This window comes from Cuculus canorus, chromosome 20, assembly GCF_017976375.1.
Source record: "Cuculus canorus isolate bCucCan1 chromosome 20, bCucCan1.pri, whole genome shotgun sequence".
NCBI lineage: Eukaryota > Metazoa > Chordata > Aves > Cuculiformes > Cuculidae > Cuculus > Cuculus canorus.
In genome coordinates this window covers 12,328,412-12,343,138 of record NC_071420.1, presented here as the reverse complement: position 1 = coordinate 12,343,138, position 14,727 = coordinate 12,328,412, and the positions used below count along the sequence as shown (strand labels likewise).

The 14,727-nt window shown below is 63.0% G+C and overlaps 2 protein-coding genes across 5 annotated transcripts; both read left to right on the top strand.

Annotated features, from left to right (window-relative positions):
• The first annotated feature begins 7,152 nt into the window (after positions 1-7,152).
• On the top strand, positions 7,153-9,029 carry CLDN3 (claudin 3). The gene has a single exon (XM_009562104.2). The coding sequence runs from the start codon at positions 7,982-7,984 to the stop codon at positions 8,624-8,626; it is 645 nt and encodes a 214-aa protein (XP_009560399.2). The 5' UTR covers positions 7,153-7,981; the 3' UTR covers positions 8,627-9,029.
• Positions 9,030-9,773: 744 nt separating this feature from the next.
• On the top strand, positions 9,774-14,555 carry ABHD11 (abhydrolase domain containing 11). Of its 4 annotated transcripts, none has more exons than XM_054084693.1 (6): positions 9,850-10,331; positions 11,003-11,138; positions 11,714-11,891; positions 12,291-12,457; positions 13,458-13,639; positions 13,946-14,555. In XM_054084693.1, exons 1-6 carry the CDS (start codon positions 9,865-9,867, stop codon positions 14,082-14,084), a joined length of 1,269 nt encoding a protein of 422 aa, XP_053940668.1. In that variant the 5' UTR covers positions 9,850-9,864; the 3' UTR covers positions 14,085-14,555. The 4 variants fall into 4 exon arrangements, with proteins under 4 accessions (XP_053940670.1, XP_053940668.1, XP_053940667.1 ...); XM_054084692.1 differs by having other exon boundaries at positions 11,718-11,891; positions 12,287-12,457; positions 13,946-14,546; XM_054084694.1 differs by lacking the exon at positions 9,850-10,331 and adding an exon at positions 10,451-10,579 and having other exon boundaries at positions 11,718-11,891; positions 12,287-12,457; positions 13,946-14,519.
• Positions 14,556-14,727: the final 172 nt, after the last annotated feature.

Genomic DNA, 14,727 nt, shown 5'->3' with positions numbered 1-14,727 from the left:
GATTATCTCAGTTTGCACTGAGTGCTGCGGTTGCTGATAGGATCCAAAGCTTGTGCTCACTGGGTGACAGGAGCAGGAGCTGCGGCTGCCCCACGCTGGGATGTCCCAGGCAATACAACCCAACAAGCTGGGCTGTCTGTGCCCACAGTGCCCCACAGTGCCGCTGAGGATGGGGATGCCAGGCTGTCCGTGCCCACAGTGCCATGAGGATGGGGATGCCGGGCTGTCTGTGCCCACAGTGCCGTGAGGATGGGGATGCCGGGCTGTCCATGACCACAGTGCCATGAGGAGGGGGATGCCGGCTGTCCGTGCCCACAGTGCCATGAGGATGGGGGAGTGCCGGGCTTGTCCGCTGCCCACAGTGCCATGAGGATGGGGATGCCGGGCTGTCCATGACCACAGTGCCGTGAGGATGGGGATGCCGGGCTGTCCATGCCCACAGTGCCATGAGGATGGGGATGCCGGGCTGTCCGTGCCCACAGTGCCATGAGGATGGGGATGCCGGGCTGTCCGTGCCCACAGTGCCATGAGGATGGGGATGCTGGGCTGTCTGTGCCCACAGTGCCATAAGGATGGGGATGCCGGGCTGTCCATGCCCACAGTGCCATGAGGATGGGGATGCCGGGCTGTCCGTCGCCCACAGTGCCATGAGGGTGGGGATGCCGGGCTGTCCGGTGCCCACAGTGCCATGAGGATGGGGATGCTGGGCTGTCTGTGCCCACAGTGCCATAAGGATGGGGATGCCGGGCTGTCCATGCCCACAGTGCCATGAGGATGGGGATGCCGGGCTGTCCGTGCCCACAGTGCCATAAGGATGGGATGCCGGGCTGATCCATGCCCACAGTGCCATGAGGATGGGGATGCCAGGCTGTCCGTGCCCACAGTGCCATGAGGATGGGGATGCCGGGCTGTCCGTGCCCACAGTGCCATGAGGATGGGGATGCCAGGCTGTCCGTGCCCACAGTGCCATAAGGATGGAAATGCCGGGCTGTCCATGCCCACAGTGCCATGAGGATGGGGATGCTGGGCTGTCCGTGCCCACAGTGCCATGAGGATGGGGATGCTGGTGCTGGGTGCAGAAGGAGCAGGCAGTGCAGAACCCAGATGCTCAGGGATGTTCACATCCCAGCACAGACCCTGACCCGTGGGGACAAGTGGCGGTCCTGCCTACCTGACCTGTGCAGGAGGAGCCGCCCACACTGGAATGCTGTGTTCGTCTGTCCATCCACTGGAGGCCCACATTGCCTCGCATTAGCAGCGTGCCCACCCTGGGGCCAGATCCTTGCAGTCAGGGACTCCCTTTAATCTTTGGGGTTCCAAGCACCCTGCCAGGGCCAGAGCGTGTCGTTGGCCTCCCAGCCACCTGCTGTAACCACCAACTGATTTGGGGTTGGAGAAAGGCAGGCGCCCACGTGCGTGCATACCTCGCATGGGCTGTTGCCCAAGGCGTGTGGGGACGTGCTTCCAGCTGGGGACAAATGGCAAGGTGGGGACAGGGAGTCCTCCACACACAGAGCATCAAATGCCCAAGCATCTCATCCTCCCCTTGGAGCCATGTCAGGCACCAGCACAGCCCCTTGAAAGCCAATTACTCTAATTAAAGACAGAACGTGACGTACATGCAAACCAGTGGCTGCCACCCAAAACCAGCCCCCGTGCACTTCCCCACAGCCCCCAGCACTGCCAGCACAGCCAGACCTGTGTTCCCAGGTCTGCTGGCCAGACAGACATCGGCAGAACCACTGCTGACGTCTCAGAGCACCACCCTGTCCCAGTCCCACTGAGCCAGAGGGTCAAGGTGCAGCATGGGTTGGAACACAGCACCACTGGGAGCATCAGCGTGTGCTGTTCACAGCTGCCACCACAGGGACATGAGCCCCACAGCCCTGAGTCCCATCCTGCACCTCCCAGTGCAACCCGCAAGGGGACACAGTGCAGGACACATAAAATTCTAGAACTGTTTGGGTTAGAGGGACCTGAAAGCCCACCCAGTTCCAACCTCTTCCATGGGCAGGGACACCTCCCACTGGATCAGGGGCCTCCAAGCCCCATCCAACCTGGCTGGAACCCCCTCCAGGGATGGGGCAGCCACCACTGCTCTGGGCAACCTGGGCCAGGGCCTCCCCACCCTCAAAGCAAAACATTTCTGCCTAAGATCTCATCTCAATCTCCCCTCTTGCAGCTCAAAACCGTTCCCCCTCATCCTGTCCCTGCCCTCCCTGATCCAGAGCCCCTCCTCAGATTTCTTGGAGCCCCTTTCAGTACTGGAAGCTGCTCCAAGTTCTCCCTGCAGCCTTCTCTTCTCCAGGCTGAACAACCCCAACTCTCTCATCCTGTCCTCATATGGGAGGTGCTCCAGCCCTCGGATCATCTCCATGGCCTTCTCTGGACTCACTCCAACATGTTCTGATGGGATCTGAGCAGGGAGCTCCTCCACCCCAGCCTGAGTGCTTGCCCCATCCTTAGCCTTTGCCACCCAGCACCTGCCCCAGCACCCGGCAAATGTGGGTGCCCTGTGCCAAAAACTGTGGGATTTTCAGGATGAAGGGAGTTGAGGTCCCATCACTGCTCCAACCGCATGCTAGCAGGGCTGGCAAGAGCAGAACTCCATCCCAGCACACCAGGCACTGGCTCTTCCATGTTCTGGGAATCTGCCCTCCACCACTTGTCCCTGCTTCATCAGGATGAGGGGCATGCTACCACCCCACTGCTGAGCAGTGATGCCTCCGTGGATACAGAGGTGGCATTAAACCCGGTGTCACCATGATGCTATGTGCGCAGAGGAGCCTGCGCTGCCCTGACCTACACAGGACAGAGAACATACCCAGAGGAAGAGCCGGGGCATGAATCTTTTCTGCCAAAGGGCTTGGGCACATCCCCACCTGGGACATGGGCGATGTTCCAACCTCACGCCCACCCCCAGCACTGGCCCAGCCCCCTCATCCCCCAGCCACCCAAACATGAATTCACCACTGTGGCTCCCTTCAAGGTCCCCCAAAAAGGCAGGTGAGACTTGCCAACAAGCAGTGAACCCCCAGGATCTCTGGTTGCCAGCAAGCAATGATGCAGCACTCCCGCTCCTGGAGATGGGCAGCCTCTCCCGCTGGCAGGCAGCGGATGAGTTCCAGAGACTGAATGTTCCCAAAAAAAGCCTTTGCCCCACATTAAACCCTCCCAGCCAGGTCAAATATGTGGAGTAGGTTTGTTTCCTGCACAGTCTTATCGGCATGGTCAGAGAGGAGCTGGAGCTGCATGGGATGCAGCACCGCAAGAGCCTCTGTGAGCAAACAGGACCTTTGCCCTGAAGTGGCTCTGAAAATACAAAGCCCTGCCGATTTTCTGAGTACGAGCGGCTCTGAACAGCAAAAAGGTGCTCAAGTGCTGCTTGTCAAAGGGGTAGGGGAGAGGGTGGCTGTGGCTTAGGAAAGGGGGTGCAACAGGGGATGCCCTCAAGGTGATGCTCGGATGCTGTGCAAAGCCTGCAGGGAGCCGGTCGGAAGCTGGCAGGGATGCCCCAGGCACGGAGCTGCCCAGTATGGACTCATCCAATGGGCTGGGTTGGAAGGGCCCATGAAGGTCATCCAGTCCAACCCCCCGCAGCAAGCGGCCCCCCAGGTGAGCCGCCAGCCCCCTGCCCTGTCCCGCCAGCTGTGCCCCCCAGCTCCATCCCCGCCCTGCCAGCACACAGAGCCACCATTGATGCTCGGAGCTGCCCTACCTGCTCGCTGCCGCTGCCGCCGAAGAAGTTCCAACAAAGAGGTGCCTGTGTGCCCTGGCCGGGGCAGAGCCAGCAGCCCCGCACCTGAAATATAAGCAGTCAAGGCAGCGTTCACTGCCCCGGCCCTGCTCCCCCAGGGGGGAACGATGCCGTCACTGCCAAGACCACAAAGGAGAGGGAACACCCCAAACGCTGTCCCGCTTCCTGGGCACGCATGAGCCGGACGCAGTCCCACAGCACCTGGGGCAGTTTCTGTTGTCACCTCCTGCTCCCCCCTCCAGGGCATTCTGGGGACACTGGGGACATGAGAGTGCCCGTGGTGATGTCCCCTCACCAATGCAGGTGTCCTTCTCGCAGCGGGGGACACCAGAGCAGTGACGCTCCTGTGCCCGTTGGATCTGACCTTCAGCTAGGGTCACCACGGCACAGTGGGGCAAACCTGGCTCCAGTGGCTCCCCGTGGCACCCCACTTTGTCCCCAGTGCAGACAAAGGTCCCCATCCCTTCCCAGCTACAGGGGAGAGCAGAGGAGATCTTGGCTGGGTGGGCTTCTGCCACCCCATGGCACCCCAAAACTCCTGTACATGGGCTGGATGAACTTCTGCCACCCTGTGGCACTCTAATCACCTCTGGGTCATCTGGGAGGGAAAACAGCAGAGGGAGGGATGGGGAGCATGACAGGAGGGATGGGGGGCAGATCGGGGGGGGATGAGGGGCATAGCAAGGAGGGATGGGGCGCACAGCAGGAGGAATGTGGGGTGCAGAAGGAGGGATGTAGGGAACGGCAGGAGGGATGGGGCAGATCAGGGGGGATGGAGGCATATTGAGAGGGATGGGGGCACGGCAGGAGGGATGTGGGGTGCAGCAGGAGGGATGTAGGGCGTGGCAGGAGGGAATGGGGCAGAGCAGGGAGGATGGGGGTGTAGCAAGGGGGTTTGGGGGGCATGGCAGGAGGGATGGGGGGTATGGCAGGAGGGATGGGGGGCATGACAGGGGGGACGTTGCTGCTCCTGAGCCCCCGCCGGGACGCTGGCCCTGCTCGCTCTTTGGAGCGCAGGAGTTGGCCGATTTACTGGCCACAAGAACGCACCCCGAAACCCAGTGATTTTGCCCCTGCCTCGGCCCTGAGTCAGGCAGCAGCAGCCGCCCGGGGCCGAGCTGCACCCACGCAGCCTGTACTTTGGACAACTTGGAATGAGGGAGTGGGGACGCGGTGCGCGGGCACTGATTGCAGGGTCGGGGGTTGTGTGGTCACACCCCATTCCTGCCCCACGGCATCCCCCACTGCCCACCTACCAGAGGGTCTCCCCCTGCCCCTCTCCCTGCCCCACACACTCCCCCTTCTCCACAGCCCTGACTCAGACATCCTCCCCTTCCCCTGCCCCACAGCCCTGTCTGGCTTATCCCCTGCCCCACAGCCCTGTCTGGCTTATCCCCTGCCCCACACACCTGTATGGGGTATCATCCTGCCCCAAACCCCTACCTGTCAGGTCCCCTCTGCCCCACACCCCTATCTGGAGTGGCTCCCTGCCCCACAGCCCTGCCTCAACTCTCCCTCCTGCCACTATCCCTGCCCCACAGCCCTGCCTGGGGTCTCCCCCTGCTCCTTCCCCTGCCCCACAGCCCTGCCTGGGGTATCCGCCTGCGCCACAACCTGCATAGAGGGCTCCCCCCCACCCCACAGCCCTGACCAGGCATCCTCTGCTATCCCTGCCCCACAGCCTTTCCTGGAGTGTCCCCTTGCCCCACAGACCAGCCTCAGGGTCTCCTCCTGCCCTGCAGCCCTACCTCAACTGTCAGCCCCACCACTATCCCTGCCCCACAGCCCTGCCTGGAGTGTCCCCATGACCCACAGCCTTGCTTGGGGTCTCCCCCTGCCCCACATGCCTGCATAGAGAGTTCTCCCCATCTGACTCAAGCATCCTTCCCTTCCCCTTTCCCTGCTCCACAACACCGCCAGGGGATCTCCTCCTGTTCCCTCCCCTTCCCCACAGCCCTTCCTGGGGTTCTCCTCTGCCCCATACACCTACCTGGGGTCTCCCCCTGCTCCTTTCCCTGTTCCACAGTCCTGCCTGGCTCATCCCTCTGCCCCACACACCTGTATGGGGTATTCTCCTGCCCCACACCCCTATTTAGGGTGCCCCCCCTTGCCCCACAGCCCTGCCTCAAACCACCACCACCACCACCACTATCCACCCATCATGTTCCTGTTTGCCTCTCCCTGTGTATGTTCATCTGTCTGTGTCTGTCTGTCTGTCTGCGTGTGCAGCTGTGTGTTGGGGTGTCCCTGCCAGCAGAGGGGGTGTGAGTTTGTTTGTGTGTGTCCACACGTGCGCCTGTGCACACCTGCACCCCGCGGTGGCTGCCACAGCACTCTCCAGATCTAACTCTCTTTGGGGTGCCATGGGGGTGGCCAAAACCCACCCAGCCTAGATACAGGGAGTTTTAGGGTATCATGGGTGGCAGAAGAAGCCCACCTGGCCAAGACACAGTGGGTTTGGGGTGTTGTGAGGTAGCAGAAGCCCAGGCAGCAGATACAGGGAGCTTTGAGGTGTCATGGGGTGGCTGAAGCAGATCCAGCCCAAATACAGGGGTTTTGGGGTATCATGGGGTGGCAGAAGCTGAACCATGCCAGATACGGGGATTTGGGGGTGTTTGGGGTAGCAGAAGCCCAGCCAGCCCAGATACAGGGAGTTTGGGGTGCCAGGGTGTGACTGAAGCACATCCAGACCAGATACAGGGGTTCTGGGGTGGCAGAAGCCTGTCTGGCCAAGATACAGGAGGTTTTGTGGTGCCATGGGGTGGCAGAAGTCCAGATACAGGGGTTTTGGGGTGCCAGGGTTGTCACACACCCACCTGGTGATGACACAGGGGGGCTTGGGGTGCCATGGGGTGACAAGAGCCCACTCAGCCAAGATACAGGGAGAGTCAGGGTGGCAGAAGTCCACCTGGCCAGTATACAAGGGTTTTGGGGTACCATGGTGTGACAGAAGCCCACCCAGCCCATATACAGGGGTTTGGGGGTGCCATGTATGCCAGCAGCTGACCTGACCATATTTGGGGTGTCAGGGTGCTGTGGAGTGGCACAAGCCGATCCTGCTGCCCACGGGAGCTCAGGGCACCCAGACAGATCGCGGGTTTTGGGGCACTGTGGGGCACCCGACCCCAATACCCTCTGGCTCTGGGGTGTTGGGGGGCTGTGGGGGAGTTGGGGGGCCTGCCCCAGCTGTGGGGGCTCCCCCTGTTGGGTGCCCAAGCAGGCAGGGCTCTCTCGGCATCACCGGGTGCCAGCATCCCGCTGTGGTTAATAAGTTGTAGGGGAGATTTCGGGAACATGAGCCTGTGTCCGACCACATTCCAAGGCCACGAAGGGGGTGGGAAGCGAACTACAAGCATGAGGACTTTTAATGGGGGGAAAAACCTGCCCCCCAGCAACCATAGGGCTGCGAGGTCAGAGTGTGCCTGCCTTGGGGTGGGTTTTCTTTTCCCTACGCCAGCTCGGGGTGACGAGGTGACGCTGCTGGGCGGTTCCACGTGTTATTTGCTTCCTTCAAGGCCAAAATATATGAGCAGGATGAGTAAAGGCATGGATCACGCAGGGATTCCCAGCAGGGTGGGAACAGTAGGGGGTCAGGTCAGCGGGTTCCCCCCACTCGACCCCCTCCTGCACCCACCCTGCCAAGCAGAGATCGCCCATGGGTGCCCTTCCTGGGATGGCAGCGTCGGAGCAGTGAGCATCATGGTGAGCTTGCACTTTGCACGGCCATGCAAAGGTGTGTGGTGTTCACCGAACCCTGGTTAAACGTGAGCACTGATAAGGCAATCCAGAAATAACCCAAACCCTGACTCGCCAGCACCTGCGGCACAGGGGGTGGGAATTGCAAAGCCAAGGGATTTCCAGGTACCCAAAGCAAGGTTGGGTGAGTGCAAATGAGCCCGGTAGCTTCTGAAACCACGGTGGTGGCAGGTGGCATCTCTCTCCCCCTCCCGCCCTCCTCCGGTAACCAGGCGCCATCTCTGCAAACAAAGGGGAGGGTGTGGGACGCGGGTGATGGTGACGGAAGAGCAGAGAGGAGCGTCCAGCAGTGAAACCCCACCCGGGGCGGGCGCTGGCATTGGCCCCGCCAGCCCATATAAAGTGCAGGTGCACCCAGGTGTAAGCTGATCCCCCAAGGGCTGCGAGCAGCGAAGGGTGACGGTGACGGTTTCGGTCCGTGAGTTCCTCTCCGCCATCGTGAGGAGAGAGGCAATCAAACCGACCACCATGTCGATGGGCCTGGAGATCGGCGGGGTCTCTTTGTCAGTGCTCGGTTGGTTATGCAGCATCATCTGTTGCGCGTTGCCCATGTGGAGGGTGACGGCCTTCATCGGCAACAACATTGTGACGGCTCAGATCATCTGGGAAGGGCTGTGGATGAACTGTGTGGTGCAGAGCACGGGGCAGATGCAGTGCAAGGTCTACGACTCCATGCTGGCCCTGCCGCAGGACCTGCAAGCTGCCCGCGCCCTCCTGGTCGTCGCCATTGTCTTGGCCGTCCTCGGCATACTGGTGGCCATCGTGGGCGCCCAGTGCACCCGTTGCGTGGAGGATGAGAGCACCAAAGCCAAGATCACCATTGTCTCCGGCGTCATCTTCATTCTGTCTGGCATCATGACGCTCATCCCCGTCTCCTGGTCGGCCAACACCATCATCCGGGATTTCTACAACCCGCTGGTGCTCGACGCGCAGAAGAGGGAGCTGGGCACCTCGCTCTACGTGGGCTGGGCAGCCTCCGCCCTCCTGATGCTGGGGGGGGCCCTGCTCTGCTGCTCCTGCCCCCCCAAAGACGACAGGTACCCCACCGGCAAGGTGGCCTACTCGGCCCCGCGCTCCGCCGTCACCAGTTATGACAAGAGGAACTATGTCTGATCCCCGCCGGTGCCCCTCGACGGCCCCTGCACCCTAACCCCACCCTGGCACCCTCATCACCCTCCGTGGGGAGCGGGGGACGGGGACAACATGGTGGAGGGGGGGCGCAAAGGAGGGGACGGGGCAGCCGTGGGGTCAGGGCTGGGCTGTGTAAATAGAGACGGTTTCGGTTAAACATGAGGCGGTTTCGGGTCGGCGGGAGAAGTGGTGCCCGAAGGTGTCCCTGCCCGACAGGACAGGATGGGGAAGGGGACCGTTTCCCCCCCCTTGGGTCCCCCCTGTCGCCGCCGGCGCGGCTCCGTCTGTCCCTGTTACGCGTGGTCTGTACGGTTACATTGGTCAATAAACCTGTCCTGTTTTGGTACTCGAGTGTCCTTGGAGCTGGGGGGGCAGATTCCACCGCGGGGGCAGCAGATCCCACTGGACAGGGGGTCAAGACAGGATCCCACCAGGTCCAGAGGTGGGGGCAGATCCTCCTGGGTGGGGAGGGGGGATAGGATCTCACCAGTCTGGGGTGGGGGGAAGGAGAGTGAGACAGGATCCTACAGGGCGGAGAGGCAGATCCCACTGGATTGAGGGGCTGAGACAGGATCCCACTGGATCTGGGGGGAGGGGGGGGGCAGCAGGATCCACTGTGTCTGGGCAGTGGGGGACAGGGTCCCACCAGGTCAGGGCACAGGGGGCAGGATCCCAGCAGGTCAGGGGGGGTGGAGCACGATCCCACTGGATCCAGGAGCGCCAGGATCCCATCGGGCCCAGAGGTGGGGAGGGGGACAGGATCCAACCAGGTCGGGGGGAGGACGGCAATACAGGATCCCAGTGGTTCTGGGGTGGGGGCAGGATCCCATCAGGTCCTGAGCAGTGGAGAAGGATCCTACCAGGTCAGTGGAGACGGGGTGTTGGGGGGCACAGGATCCCACTGGGTCCAGGGAGGGGGGCAGGATCCCACCGAGGAGTCGGGGGCGGGGGAAGAGAGGACAGGATCCCACCGGGATTGGGCAGGGGAAGCAATATCCCATTGGGGCCAGGAAGGGGAGCCAGGATCCAGGGTGGGGGGCAGGATTACATCAGGTTCTGGAGGGGGTGGCAGGATCCCACCAGGTACGGGCAAGGGAACAGGATCCACCGGGTCGGGGGCCGGCAAGCAGGATCCCACAGGGCGCAGGGAAGGGAGCCAGGATCCCATCAGGTCCTGGAGGAGGGGGCAGGATCCTACCGGATCCAAGCTGGAGGGGAGGATGACGGGATCCCACCAGGTCCCGGGGGACACAAAACACCCTCCGCTACGGCAGCGCTGGTGGCCCCGGGGCTGGCTTGGGCAGCCCCTGCCCGGGGGTTTAGGGGTCCCTGCCCGGCTTTGGGGGGTTCTCTGCCCGGGTTTGGGGCGTCCCTGCCCGGGTTTGGGGGGGTTCTCTGCCCGGATTTGGGGGGTCACTGCCCGCGCTGGGTCCGGTCTCGCAGCCCCACGCCCGGTCTCGACCCAGCGCGGGTCCCGGCGCGCCCCGGGCAAAGTCTGCAGCGGGGGGCGCGCCCCGGGCACGGCCGCTCCCCGGGACTCGGAGCCGCCTCCGCCACGCTCGAGCGGGCGCGGACAAAGCGGAGCGGCGCGGCGAGACCAGAGCGGCTGCACGGGGGTGGGGGCGCTTCTCCCTTCGGCCCGGCTCACCGATCGCACCGGGTGCCGCCGGGGCGGGGCCAGAAGCCGGTAACGGCGCTGGCAGAGACGGGGCGGGGCGGGGCGGGGCGGGGCGGGGGGAGGGGGGGGGGGGAGCGGCACCGGCGGGGCGGAAGCGAATGGCGCGGCCGACTAGGAGAGTGGCCGAGACAGGGGCGGGGCCAGGGGCGGAGCGGGGCCTACTCCCGCCGCGCACGCGCCGCCGCCGCCGCCGCCATGATGTTCTGCCGGGTGCGCCTGCCCCCGCGGGCCGCCGCCGCCGCCCGCTCTGTCGTGACGTAAGGGCCCGGTCGAACGCGAAGGGGGGGCGGCGGGGCCGGTCCTGGGATTGAGCCCCACGTATCCCTGTGCCCCGCTCACAGCCCGCGTGCCGCCCCGGAGCCCCTCGGGCATCGCCATCGGCGCTGGCCGCGCCCCCTCCGGCCCCGGCCCCGCCCCCGCCGCCTCTGCCGCCCTGGCCGCCCTCTGCCGCTCTCCCTCAGCGCCCTGCCCCGCTTCCCGCGCCTCGCCCCAGCCCTGCCTGTGGCCACGACCCATCCTTGGCCCCGCCCGCCCCTGGGCCCGTGCGGGGGTCACGGCCCTCAGGCCGCGCCCCCCGCCCAGTTCCTGCCCTGCAAGGCCGGGCCATGACCACGCCCTTCCCTGCTGGCCACGCCCCATCTCTGGCCACGCCCCCTCACCGGCCCCGCCGTGTCGCGCAGGGCCGTGTCGCTGTCATACGCCGAGGTTGGCTCCGGCGGGGCCCGCCCGCCTCTCGTGCTGCTCCACGGGCTCTTCGGCTCCCGCGTCAACTTCCAGAGCGTGGCCAACGCGCTGGTGCGGCGCGGCTGCGGCAGGGTGAGGGGAGTGAACAGCCCGGGAAAGGGGGACTTGGAGCCAAAGGGGGGGCACAGCCCTGGGGAGGGGGGACACGGAGCCGGAGGGGGGCACAGCCCCAGGGAGGGGGTGCACAGCTCCAGGGAGGGGGGCACAGCTCCAGGGAGTGGGGCACAGCTCAAGGGAGGGGGGACACAGCTCCAGGGACAGGGGGCACAGCTCCAGGGAGGGGGTGCACAGCATTGGGGAGGGGGGCACAGCCCCAGGAAGGGGAGGCACAGTTCCAGGGAGGGGGGCACAGCCCCGGGGAGGGGGTGCACAGCCCCGGGGAGGGGGGGCAGAGGGGGGCACAGCTCCAGGGAGGGGGACACAGCCCCAGGTAGGGGGTGCACAGGCCCAGGAAGGGGGGCAAAGCTCTAGGGGAGGGGGTGCACAGTCCTGAGGGTGGGGGCACACCTCTGGGGCGATTAAGAGTCCTGTGTTGGGGGGTGACAGCCCCAGGAAAAGGGATCCCAGCCCCACAGGGAGGGGGGTGACAGCCCTAGGGAGGGGTCCTGGGTGGGTGATGGCCATGGTGACGCGGTACTCCTGTCCAGGCAGGTGCTGATGCTGGATGCCCGGAACCACGGTTGCAGCCCCCACAGCCCCATGATGAGCTACGAGGCGATGAGCCTGGATGTGCAGCACCTCCTGCACCACCTGCGCATCCCCCAGTGCATCGTCCTGGGCCACAGCATGGGTGGCAAGACTGCCATGGCCCTGGCGCTGCAGCGGGTGGGGTCTCCTTGTCCTCTGCCCCACGGGAGGTGGCTTTTCTCCTCCAGGGTCTCCTTGCCCTCAGTCCCACAGGAGATGGCTTTTCTTCTCCAGGGATTCCTTGCTCTCAGTGCCACAGGAGATAACTTTTCTCCAGCAGGGTCTCCTTGCCCTCAGTCCCATGGGAGGTGACTTTTCTCCAGCAGTGTCTCCTGCTTTAACACTAAACCAGGCTGCAGGAGCAGGAGTGAGGCTGTGTCCACTAGCTCTGTCCCTCACTGAGCTTGGGGACCTCACGTGCCATGGCATAGGGACACAGGACCTCAGGAGGGCCTTGCAGAGGGGAGGCTGGATGGGACCAGAGCCCCATTCCTGGTCCTGCTGGCACCCATCTGCCCCACTTCTGTCCCCAGCCAGACCTGGTGGAGCGCCTCATCTCTGTAGACATCAGTCCCGTCTCAACTGCCTGCGTCTCAGAATTCTCTGCCTACATCGCTGCCATGAAGGCGGTGAAGATCCCGGATGGTGTGTCCCGCTCTGCAGCCCGCCAGCTGGCTGACAAACAGCTGCAGCCCGTGATACAGGTAGAAAGTGCTGCTTCTTGGATGGGCTTTCTGCTCCCAGCTCGTCCCTGGAACCAGAGCACAGAGCTTCAGGGCCACTCGTTCCATCCCTGCTCCCGCACTGCTGGCCTGGGCAGCGGGAGGACATCTTGGCAGAGGCAAGGGGAGGTTCAGTGAGGCCAAGTGCAAGGTCCTACACCTGGGTTCAGTACAGGATGGGGGACAATGTGATTGAGAGCAACTCTGAGGAGAAGGGCTTGGGGTGCTGGGGGAGGAGAAGCTCACCATGAGCTGGCAACATGTGCTCACAGCCCAGAAACCAACCGTGTCCTGGGCTGCATCCAAAGCCGTGGGACCAGCAGGTGAAGGAGAGGATTCTGCCCCTCTGCTCCGCTCTGGTCAGACCCCACCTGGAGCCCTGTGTTCAGTTCTGAGTCCTGAGCACAGGAAGGACATGGAGCTGCTGGAGCGAGTCCAGAGAATGGCTACGAGGATGATCCAAGGGCTGGAGCACCTCCTGTTTGAGGCCAGGCTGAGAGAGTTGGGGTTGTTCAGCCTGGAGAAGAGAAGGCTGTGAGGAGACCTTAGAGCAGCTTCCAGTACTGAAAGGGGCTCCAGGAAATCTGTGGAGGGGCTCTTGATCAGGGAGTGCAGGGATAGGACCATGGGGAATGGTTTTGAGCTGCAAGAGGGTAGATTGAGGTGAGATCTTATGGAGAAATATTTTGCTGTGAGGGTGGGAAGGCCCTGGCCCAGGTTGCCCAGAGCAGTGGTAGCTGCCCCATTCCTGGAAGTGTTCCAGGCCAGGTTGGAAGGGGCTTGGAGCCTCTGATCCAGTGGGAGGTGTCCCTGCTCTTGACAGAGGGATGGGCTTTGAGGTGCCTTCTGACCATTTCACAATTCTATGGTTAAGACAGCATGGGCGCTGGGCAGAAGGGGCTGCAGGGCAGGATGGGGCGCACCAGGACATCTGGAGCACTTGTTGGTTTTACTGAAGAATGTACAATCCCCTGTGTGGCAGGTCCCGCAGATCAGGCAGTTCCTCCTCACCAGCCTGGTGGACGTGCAGGGCCGCTACGTCTGGCGGGTGAACCTGGAGGCCATTTCCAACCACTTGGCAGATATCATGAACTTCCCCATGTTCCACAAGCCATACCCTGGCCCTGCACTCTTCCTGAGAGGATCCAACTCGCCCTATATGAGGTAGGACTGGAAAGAAGCGTTTCCGGGTCTGTGGTTTGATCCCTTGTACTCTTCTGCAGTTGCCAAATGTGGGAGGAAGTCCCTGAGATGGGGGAGGTTCCTGGAGGAGCTCTCTGCCTCCAGCAGCCGGTGACACCAATGTGCTGGAGAGCAAGGGGAATGGGGACAACCCCAAGCTTTCCCCACAGGGAAGGGGATGTGGTCAGACCTGGGGTCCCCCTCTGCTTGAGGATAGTGAGAGAAGGGTGGATGGACCTGGCTGGACCTCTGACCATGCTTTCCATGGCATGTTCCCCTGTCCTGCAGCTCCAAAGACTATCCAGAAATCCGGCGCCTCTTCCCCAAGGCCAATGTCCAGTTCATCGAAGGTGCGGGCCACATAGTCCATCAGGATAAGTTTGAAGAATTCATCACTGCTGTCCTTAACTTCCTGCCACCACCGTAGTGTGGGGACCCAGGCATCTGCAAACACCATGTGGGACCTGTGGAGCTCCGGGCAGTGACACAGGACTCCATGAGGAGGGGTGCAGCCTCAGTCGGGTTTGGATTCTGCCGGCAAAGCCTTCTCCTACATCAGGTCACCTGGAGCTGGAGAGGAGGGGCACCTCCATCCCACTGAGCATTCCTGCCACCTCGTCTGGTGGCACCAGGACGCTGTCCCCCCTGCACAGCCTGTCCTGCCTGCGCTGGGGTCTCTTGGAGGGGGCAGGAGAGCCCCCTTGTTTTCCTGCTGCCGGACCCACCTGTATATAGATCTGGTTGGGACTTTGCAAAACGTGTAATAAATCCAAGGCAGAAAATGGTTTGGGTGTGGCCATGGAGGTGAAGGGGCTGGAGCACAAATTCTGTGAGGAGCGGCTGAGGGAGCTGGGATTGTTGAGCCAGGAGAAGAGGAGGCTGAGGGGAGACCTCATTGTGCTCTGCGGCTCCCAAAAAGGAGGTTGTGGTGAGGTGGGAGCTGAGCTCTCCTCCCTAGTAAAAGGTGATGGGACAAGAGGAAATGGCCTCAAGTTGTGCCAGGGAGGTTCAGATTGGACCTGAGGAAAAGATTCTTTACCAAATGGGTTCTGAGGCACTGGCAGAGGCTG

Bases quoted from the DNA above. Each gene is read 5' to 3' on its own strand.
- CLDN3 (XM_009562104.2), top strand. From the start codon at position 7,982: ATGTCGATGGGCCTGGAGATCGGCGGGGTCTCTTTGTCAGTGCTCGGT.
- ABHD11 (XM_054084693.1), top strand. From the start codon at position 9,865: ATGACGGGATCCCACCAGGTCCCGGGGGACACAAAACACCCTCCGCTA. The intron at 10,332-11,002 runs GTAACGGCGCTG...CGTGTCGCGCAG, and splicing joins CGGGGCGGGGCCAGAAGCCG to GGCCGTGTCGCTGTCATACG. The intron at 12,458-13,457 runs GTAGAAAGTGCT...CCTGTGTGGCAG, and splicing joins AGCTGCAGCCCGTGATACAG to GTCCCGCAGATCAGGCAGTT.